Source organism: Austrofundulus limnaeus, unplaced genomic scaffold (assembly GCF_001266775.1).
Source record: "Austrofundulus limnaeus strain Quisiro unplaced genomic scaffold, Austrofundulus_limnaeus-1.0 Scaffold24, whole genome shotgun sequence".
Taxonomy (NCBI): domain Eukaryota; kingdom Metazoa; phylum Chordata; class Actinopteri; order Cyprinodontiformes; family Rivulidae; genus Austrofundulus; species Austrofundulus limnaeus.
Window position 1 is genome coordinate 3,558,048 of NW_013952426.1, and position 9,555 is coordinate 3,567,602.

Here is a 9,555-nt window from a genome sequence, read left to right on the forward strand (position 1 = left end):
TTATTTATTTATTTATTTTATTTTTTTACAAAAAAGGAAACTGAAGACACTAAAGATGGACTGGTTCCACTGCAACCAGTGTTTCAGAAAGACGGGGTCAAAGTTTGCTGTGTCCAGCTGTGGCCACATCTGCTGCGAGGCTTGCATTAAACCAAGTGAGATGGCTTTTACACCACTGTGCTCATTATACTAACTGGTTTCGTGCCCATTGTTAACCTGTGTTCTTCCCAAATTTATTTAACATCTAAATCAGCCGATGTCTCCCTGTGCTCGTTCCTTTTCCATCAGAGCAGTGCATCGTGTGTGGAGCGAGCTGCAGCTACCTGCCCATCACTGATGAGGTTTGCACGTTTGACGTATCCCCAGCAGATTACCACCACCASTGGTCGTATTTCACACAGCGAGCGTTCTGTTTCAGATGAAGCCACAGGAAAAGGTGTTTTTCAAGGATCCTRCAAAACTCATTCAGTCGAGGATGGCACACTTATCCCAGGTCGGTTTCATCTGCTCAGCACGCCCCTCCATGCKTCCCTATTTTACAACTATAGTAATAAATGACAGTAAACTGTGTTAGCTACACGTAGTTTTGGTAGCCCTCCTCTGTCACTAAAACAGTACTCAACAGTGATGCCTTCGTGCTCCCCAGATTGCCATTTTCCAGCAGACGCAGAAGGACAGAGTCATAACTCACTTTAAGAACAAGTCCTCTGAGCTGGAGAGGCGTCTGAAGGAAGTCACTGAGCAGGGCTACAGGTAACACTATCTGCTGTCAGCGTGCTTTAGCTGTGTAAATGCCCAAACTTTTTATTCCCACCTCCTTTCCTGAAGGCAAATCTCTGAGCTGAAAAGAGAAAACGCTGAATTACAAAAGCAGCTGATGGAGCTGAAAAGAGAAACAGCAGAGTTAAAAAAGCCACTCTCTCAGAGGAGGGTAAGTGTGAAGAAATGACGAAAATTGATTTTGCGTGACTTTTAATACCTAATTCAGCCTTTACGTGCTGCAGGTTTCTCCTGGACAATTTCAAACCACTGGGTAAAATCGTCTTTATATTTACAATCTCAAACAGCCACGCACTGCTTTTCAGTCTACTCAGTGATTTGTTCTGAATGACAGGTCCCAGAGAGTGTCGCTGCCCGTGGCTGTTACCTCACCAGGTAACCTCAGTCAGTTTATTCTGCATTTAATGGTCTTAGTGCCGGAAGTGAGATTTACATTAAATGGTTGAAATGAATTTGTTTTTCTCTCTACCAGTTACCCCTCGATCAAGAACTATAAGGTATGCCTCATGCCACGGTCCAGATTGATTTTTTTTTTATCTTAGAGGATTCCCACTGGTCCTTGAAATCCTTGAAAGTTTGTGAATTAAAAAAACTATTTCAAGGCCCTGGAAAGTTTGTGAAAACTGCCAAAAACTACACTTGTCCTTGAAAGTCCTTGAATGTTTTTTGGGGATTGAAATTCTCTATTCACACGACTGATTTTCATCACCTTTTAAAAAAATAAAATAAAATTAAATAAAAAAAAATTACATTTGTTGCGGTGGATAACGCACGATTACGGTAAACTGACGTCATTGTTTCTGACTCAACTTCTATGTTGTTCAGTTTTTCATTGAATTTACATGATATTAAACCTGTTCATTGGTAACATTCTGCGATAAGCAGTAGGTAATTGCTGTTGCGTGTGGTTCTTTGAGGAAATTGGTACTGGAAAGTCCTTGAAAGGTCCTTGAATTTGATATTGGCCAAGGTGTGGGAACCCTGATCTTAATTTCTTGTAACAAATATTTTGTCTCGCAGTCATGYAAGCTCAGCCGAGTCCCAGAGGTGGACCAGAGGTTTGTCTCTCACAGTAAGTATCARATTTACAGCAACTGTACATTCAGTTTAATGTTTATTGCATGAAAACAAACAAACGTTTGTCTGTTTCATCAGACTCCTGGATCAATCACCTCCATTTCTAGCCACAGCTCTCTTCTCGAACACAGTAAGTGTGGCTACACRTTTTTTTTAATCCCCACACACTAGATCAAATTTGAAGCAGAGTAAATCATCTGCTTTTCTCGTGATACAGGAACACCTTCATCTTTCAGCACTCCTACAAGGTGAGTTTTCTTGTGAGTTTCTGTCTGATGTGTTTATAAGTTGATTTTTTTTCCCCACATTACTGACTCAATTGGTTTTTGTCGTCCTCAGAGCTCAGACTCCTGTTTTCCAGTTCCCATTTATGAACGGATTGTCATTACAGTCACCCAGACAATGATTAGCCAACTCTGGGATGTTTGTTTGGTCTGACATTAGTCACACACTTGTCAGACACGTTTTGTTATTAGAGGAGAATCTGAGTTTTGCTTCGCTAAAAAAAAATAAACAGTTGTCAGCTGTTTAATTTACCTGGTTTATATCGTCGTTGTGTTCTTTTAAGGAATTAAAATAGCAACTGAAACTTTGATTTGTGTTCATCTTCATTTTCTGAATRTKWTWYWYWAWAAAAAAAWWMYAAWTTWAAWWAAAAAAYTTGCAGGTATCATGGCTATTTGAATTCATTGTTCTACACAGTGGTGGACAAAGGACTCAACTCTAGTACTTGAGTAAAAGTATTGATACTCTGGGTCAAATCTACTCAACTACAAGTAAAAGTTAGTCAAAAATCTACTCAAGTACTTACTTTTGAAAATACTTAAGTATTCAAAAGTACAAATTAAAAAGTCTAATATCAGTATATTGCTGTATTGTTTTCAGTGATTTTACAGAACCTTAACTTCCTTCCTAACTAACCTTAACCCACTTTGGGCACACCTGATTTAAACTGATACAAACTATTTTTCAGTCCTAAAATCTCAAACATGGAGCTGAGAAAAGGTCATGGGTGCACTGGTTTCTCTGCTCTCTTCAACCATCTCCATTGCTGGGTTCTGTTTGAAATGAAGGTGGAGATCAGGATCACAACCGTTAATGAAGATGATGTAGTTCCAAATCCATCCCAGGTGTGAGCTACGACTGTGAATGGTTCCTCTTGTGAGGAAAATGTTGTGTGGCCAAACGCATTTCAAGAAAGAAAAACGGCAACTGCTGATTACAAAACTACGCTGAACCAAAAGTAACAACTAACAAGCTTCCTGCAAATGTAGTGGAGTAAAAAGTACAATATTTGTCTTTGAAATGTAGTGAAATGAAAGTCATAAGTACCCCAAAAATAATCACTCAAAGATACACAAAAAATGTACTTATGTACAGTACTCAAATAAATGTACTCCATTACTGTCCACCACTGGTTATACACACATATATACACACACACAAAAAAATAGACAGGGTTACAAAGGAAACTCTTTTACTCATTTCCAGTGACACAATTGTGCAAATCAGGATTTTTTTTTCTTTTCAAAACAGGAAAAAAATAAAATAACTGAAAACATCAACAAAAGGACGACAAAATGAATGTAAGCTTATCCACACAGCATGACACATGCATTACCTTTTTATGACTAAGAGGGGAAATGAACAGTGACGCACCCTTCTTAGTCAAGTTTCTGGTCATTTCATCTTGGCCTGGACATTTTCAAAGAGCTAAACTCTGACTCCATTCAAAACCTACGTCATTCACTTTAACTAAAAGTACTTAGAGTTCTGAGTTTTCACATGAACCGATGACATGAATATAGTGTTGTGCCACCAGTCAGTAGTTGAGTTAGAGTTGTAACCAAAATCTTTGGATTTGAAATTTCTATTCACACATGTAGACATCTATGTTTGGTCTATTAGTTTGTCTACACTAATAATCCAAGTTACACCCTACGTCTTTTAGGACAAAAAAAAGAGAAAAATACTCACTGGATCAATAACTAAAATGGCAATTCTGGCATTTGTATTTTGTGTTTGTAGCATCAAAATTCACCCATTACTTCTGTAAAGGTGCAGTTCTATGCAAATGACAAGAGAGCATTCAAATTACAAGAATCTTAAAACATGTTTTTGAAATACAATTGGATTTTTCTGTATCGTGGGATTTTTCAAAAGTTTGACGTTAAATTCCAAAGCAGTACGTTGAGAATGATAAGTTAGAAATTCAGTTCAAAACTCATATTTTACTAGATTTTTGGTGAAAAAAACTGAAAAAAAATGCAGCAGGCTCTAAAACCAAAGTGCAATATGTTAATTTAAATGTCCAGTGTTGTTTTTTTTAATGAAAACAAAAGCTGGAAAAGGAATGATGACCCACATCAGTCAGTGAGTTTGTCAATGGTCTTTTTTTTTCCTCAAGCAGTAAATTATCTCTACAGCCAGTTACCAACAATACAAAAGTATAAATTATACTGCTACAAATAATAATAGTAATAATAATAATACTAAAAAACAATTGTAGTGATATCTAAACAAAATATGACTCAAAAATATAACAAACCAGTGTACAGGTTACTGTCCTATACAGCAACATAGGCAGTACAAATATAATTCAAGTCTAATATATTAGGATAAGCAAGAAATGCAGCATTTATTTATATAAAAAATACACTAAACTCACTTTGGGCTGTTCTGGGAAGACTGGATTTTTTTTTACAGACCTGCGGGAATTAAAGCAACATAAACTGCATCAATACAGATGCGTGAAGCACTCCGTTAACCTTTTTTAAAAATGTTCTTAGGCAACAACAAGTTCTTGGTCAGTCTCCCCGACTTCCTGAGCTGCGAACCAGTCTCGCACTTGCTGGTAGCTCATTCTTGATTTCTTGCATAGTAAGTCCAGGTCTTTTTCATGCAGTGAGCCCGTTGTGAGATAATACGACAACAAAGGTTGGATATCAGGAGAATCCGTACTTGGTCTACTAGATTTCCGTTTGCGGCCACCCCCTGCCCGAGCGGCCGGCCCGCTTCCGTTTGTCAACCCGCTGCTGCTTTGCTGAGCAGCGAGCTCTGCCAAGAACTGATCGCGAACACCCTTCACCCAGCGAAGTTGGCCATTTTTTACAGCGTACCGCGTGTCACCAAACCACTGAATCACGTCAGCTCTGGGTAAGCCTGTGAGCTTAACGAGTTCTGTGTAATGTTCACTTGTGGGCCACTGGCACTGCAGGAAGTGCTGCTTCAACACGTCCAACTGCTCCTTGGTCTTTCTCGGTCGTCCCGCAGGAGTGAGGGCAGGAGACGTAGACGTGGAGGCTCCAGAGAAGCACGTGGACGTTTGTGAGGGACTGGTTTTGGATGAATGGACCGATTTCTTTGATGTGCGGATCTTGGGTGAAAGTGGTTTGCTAGGAGGTGGACTCGCAGAGGGGGAGGAACAGGGAGAAGACTTTACTTCTTGGACATCTGGCTCGATTATGAAGTTCTTTGTTAATTGTAAGGGCTGTTCTTCGTCTTGCTCTTCTTCTTTAAAGCTGTCTCCATCTCCGGAAAGCTCCTCCTTGACTTCAAGCTCCTGTGTCTCATGGATCCGTTCTCCAAACGCTTCGAGGCTGTTTGACAAAAAAGTCTGAAAGAAGTGCGAATTTCTAATGCCATTGTTGCGCGTTCCCTCCTGACCTTTCACCCCGTTCACCTGACGAGACTTCAAACTAGTAAGTGAGAGAGGCTGAGATGGTGGGTCATGTTTACCCCCAACAGCAGCTTGGGGAGTATAGTTCTGAGCTGCTGCCAGGCTTCCTCTGCCGACTCTCAGCTGGTAACGGCTGTCGCTGAACCATTTCCGGATGTCATTTCGAGTCAGGCCGGTTTCTTCCTGCAAACGTCTCAGCTCCGTCTCTGCGGGCCAGTTCTCCCTCAAAAAACTTTTACGCAAGGCTGCCAGCTGAGCTTTGGACTTTTTGTAGCGTCCGTGACGGTTCTGTCGGGAAGACGAATCCGACAGGTCGAGGGAGACGTCGGCTGCTGTAGACGCTGGAGCACCTGCAGGCGAACGGTAGAAGTATGAATCCTCAGGGGGTGGAAGAGTGGAACTGAAACAGGGGGGAGTCGATCTGTAAGTATCTGTGGACTGATGTTTCGACTTCTTTGTCGGGGGAACGAAGCTGGTGAGAGCAGCCTCGTCGTCCTCGACGTCTTTTCCCTCACTTACAAATTCAACCGAACTTCTGCTCTTTAATTTAGCGTCATTTTTTTCAGTTGAGTCRTCACTAACTTCCGGCACCGCCAGCTTTTTCCTCGTCTCCTCGATTTCCTCTGAGGACCAGCTAATTCCATATTTAATTCTCTGCACCATAAACCACACTTTGACTTTGTCCAACGGCAAGGCACATACTCGGGCAAGTACGCCGACCTCCTTGGATGATGGGTACGGAAACAAGTTAAAAGCATGGACCAGCTCTGGGATTTCGTCGAGTTCTCGGGTCTGATCGGACTGCGTCCACACTAGCTTGAGCCCCTCTGAAACCAGAGGCAGGCACACAACAGAGTTGTGGTTGGTGGTGAAACTCGTCACACCGCTTGCATTGCTTTCGTCTGAGTTGACAGAGTGGTGCAGTTTCTCTGAAGAGCTCATCTTTTCATATTCAGTTTCTTCGATTTCAATAGGTTCATCTATGTCCACAAGTAGTACATCTATGCCATTATGTTCAGCGGATGCCATCTGAGCCATCAAAGGTTGTCCTGCCACCTAAAAAAGAACACAAAAGCAGTGATAAAAGTTTTGCTTATCTTCTGACACACTGTTTCAACTCCGTAGATAAAACGGACAATCTATTAGGAACTTTCTGTTCCTTATTCATTCTCCAAGTCAAGTTATCTGACAACTCTCTCCTTCCTTTTCTTCTCCTCACTCAAAACTACCAATAAAGCCAGTCGTATACGCTGCCGAGACTGACTCTCCCCTCCCCCAGAGCGTGGTGAATGACTTTTGTTTTGCACGAGTGGGTGGTGGGGGATCGGTCCCAAAAGGGTGGGAACGCAGGGAACGAAAATCTACAAGGAATCCATCACTGTCTACTCTCTCACCTTCCTGGTCCCGCTTTGCTCTACTTCCAAGTTCTCAGCCTTGAAATATTTGCACGGCTGCCTCACGAGAGACGCCGCCCGCAACAGAAACCTGTAGAAAAAGAAAATGAAACAAATCATTAAATCATCTTATTCCAATAAAAATACATTGATTCCTTACGCAACAGGTGCCAAAATCAACCCATCAACACACTATATTGATTTGTTTGTTTTTTTGATGTCCCCTTAATCTCAAAACTCAGGTGTTACAAACTGGTGTGCTCTTTATTCTTATTCTGTCAGGGTCTTTATGTATTCCTAAAAGCAAAAGTACTGAGCATGTAGTTGGAAGGTTACGCCATGACCTTAGCCGACTATTTAAGTAGCTTAAATCACGACTGAAATGTTTTTGAGCAACACAAACATTACCCAACTAATCACTGTGCTGGTCACTGGTGACACACTAAAACCCCCATGCGTGAGCTCGTGGGCAATCCCCTCAGATTCTGTATTTTTCCTCAGTGTTGTACATCAGATAATTTGGGGGGGGGGGGTGTATATTTTTAATTCAACAAAAACCTTTAAAAGTTGCTCAGTGTGCCAGTTAACAAAAGCTATCCAGTCAGCGTGCCCCCCCTCCCCTCTTTGTGGCGTACTAACTAAAAAAGGCTGCACTCCGCACAGGCGCACTTCGTCCTCAGACACGCTTCAGTGAAACGTTAAAAATAAACTTACCCGAATTTCCTAAATATTCCCGTAATCCCACGCGTCCGTTTCGAAACGAACCTCCGGACGCTCAGAAGTTGCTCGCTCCCACCTGCTTACATATACGGCCCAAGTTTTGGTTACAGACCGAGGAAACAATGCCGTCCATCTGTTTGTTTGACCCTTGTCTTTATTTATCAAGCTTCTCGACGGATTACGGTCGGGATTCAAAGGCGACCAAGTTTGTGTCCCCTCAGGAGTTCAGTCGCTGGTTACTTCTCGCCAAGAACACGAAAATCTAACCCTGGAGATTAAAAAAAAAAAAGAGGGGGAGTCGAGTCGCCGTTTTTATTCCTGCCCCCCCTCGGTCGGTCCGTTGCTGCTTTTGTTCTTAAGTGAGAAGTGTTTCTCCCTGTCCGGCCAAATCGACGCGAGGCGGAGCTGAGGACCAGGAAGCCCAGAAGGCCACATGACTCTCCCCCTCAGTGACGGCTGGGCGGGTGGGTGTGCCAGTCTGCATGAGGAGGCCGGGGATTGGAGGGAGTAAAGGCCAGTATCATAAATCCATTACAGTTGGCCAGTGTTAACTGTCTAGCATCATGACTACAGGCTGGCATGAAGTTATCCCGAGAAACTGGAGCGCCTTCACCAACCAACACTTTGTGGGGGGGGACTCCTCTTGTAGCGACTCACCAACACATCTTTGGATCAAACTCATTATAAAATAGAGGAAAAACTCGTGGATGCCAGTTCAGAAGCCGAAAGAGTTCAATGATAAGCAATATTCTGCTTACAAACAAATCAGGAGCTATGTTTTATTACAGCCACAACTTTAAAGACAATAACTTTCATCTTCAAATAAAATATAAAACTGATGGGCAGATCAAATGGTTCAAATCAGGGGTTCTCAAGCCATTTGGGTTTGGGGACCCCTTACAGTGGGTGGGGGGGGGGGAATAATCCAGGGACCCCCTTATAAACCTCGTGCTGTTTTAAAATATGATTTATTGTCATTTCAACCCCTGATTGCCATGGGAGTATATATTTTTATTAAGTTTATTATGTTTGTTTTATCATTGCTCTCAATGCATTTAAAAAAAATTAACAGTTTAGTAAAATTTTTTGAGGACCCCCAATATTCCTCTCGCTGACTCCTAGGGGTTCTGGGACCCCAGTTTGAGAACCTCTGATTTAAATAATCTATAATCAAATACTGCCTAAGAAATTGATCTCATGATTTATATAAAGGCACTTTCAGTTTCCAAGTAATGTAAAGCAGTGTTTTCCAAAGTCAGGGTCGGGACCCAAAGTGGGGTCCCGAAACATCAAGGTGGGGTCCTGAAAAGATTTTTTGAATTAATTACAATTTTGCCTTAGTTGTTACAAAGGATTGAGGTTTGTATTTTTAAAATGGATAAATGTAGTATAAAAATATTGTTACTGTGCCCATGTTTAATTTACCTGATACAAATGGTTATCATCAAAAATAGCTGGGGGCACAGGTCTCTGCTACTGTTATTTTTTGGGTCAAAAGCTGAAAGGTTTGAAAACCACTGCACTTTGGTTCCCAAAGTTGGGCTTGGGACCCAATTATGGGTCATGAAGCACCTTGGATAATCTCCAGAAATGGGTAATAAAATTGCTGATGTAATATTTTCCCTATAACTATTACAAAAACACAAAAATAAGTGCAAATAAGTATTTATATTTGTGTACAAGCTGTTTAGATTGTCAAAAGCCTGTGTTTTTAGGGTTATTAACGAAGTTCGTGTACTCAGACCAGTAATATTCAGGGTCACAAGTTTTTGCCATGAATATTTTGTGGGTCAGAAGATAAAGAGTTTGGGAACCACTGATGTAAACATCCAGGAAGGCTCAAATGCACACACACACACACACACACACACACACACACACACACACACACACACACACACACAC

At 41.6% G+C, this 9,555-nt stretch overlaps 2 protein-coding genes across 2 annotated transcripts in view; one reads left to right on the top strand and one right to left on the bottom strand.

Moving 5' to 3' along the window:
* LOC106514960 (RING finger protein 212B) overlaps positions 1 to 2,452 on the top strand; it is an 8,425-nt gene extending 5,973 nt beyond the window's left edge. Inside the window, exons 2-13 of the mRNA XM_014004518.1 lie at positions 37 to 155; positions 289 to 341; positions 419 to 493; positions 647 to 753; positions 829 to 931; positions 1,005 to 1,033; positions 1,115 to 1,155; positions 1,253 to 1,277; positions 1,801 to 1,852; positions 1,936 to 1,987; positions 2,075 to 2,105; positions 2,197 to 2,452. Of these exons, the coding sequence (XP_013859972.1) occupies positions 56 to 155; positions 289 to 341; positions 419 to 493; positions 647 to 753; positions 829 to 931; positions 1,005 to 1,033; positions 1,115 to 1,155; positions 1,253 to 1,277; positions 1,801 to 1,852; positions 1,936 to 1,987; positions 2,075 to 2,105; positions 2,197 to 2,263 (735 nt within the window). The 5' untranslated portion in view covers positions 37 to 55 and the 3' untranslated portion in view covers positions 2,264 to 2,452. The remainder of the gene's footprint in view (positions 1 to 36; positions 156 to 288; positions 342 to 418; positions 494 to 646; positions 754 to 828; positions 932 to 1,004; positions 1,034 to 1,114; positions 1,156 to 1,252; positions 1,278 to 1,800; positions 1,853 to 1,935; positions 1,988 to 2,074; positions 2,106 to 2,196) is intronic.
* Positions 2,453 to 3,317: 865 nt separating this feature from the next.
* Positions 3,318 to 8,039, bottom strand: homeza (homeobox and leucine zipper encoding a; the record flags this gene model as incomplete). The annotated part of the gene is given in 3 exon segments (XM_014004519.1): positions 3,318 to 6,592; positions 6,931 to 7,021; positions 7,645 to 8,039. A coding segment is annotated over 1 exon segment (1,932 nt). The 3' UTR covers positions 3,318 to 4,642.
* Positions 8,040 to 9,555: the final 1,516 nt, after the last annotated feature.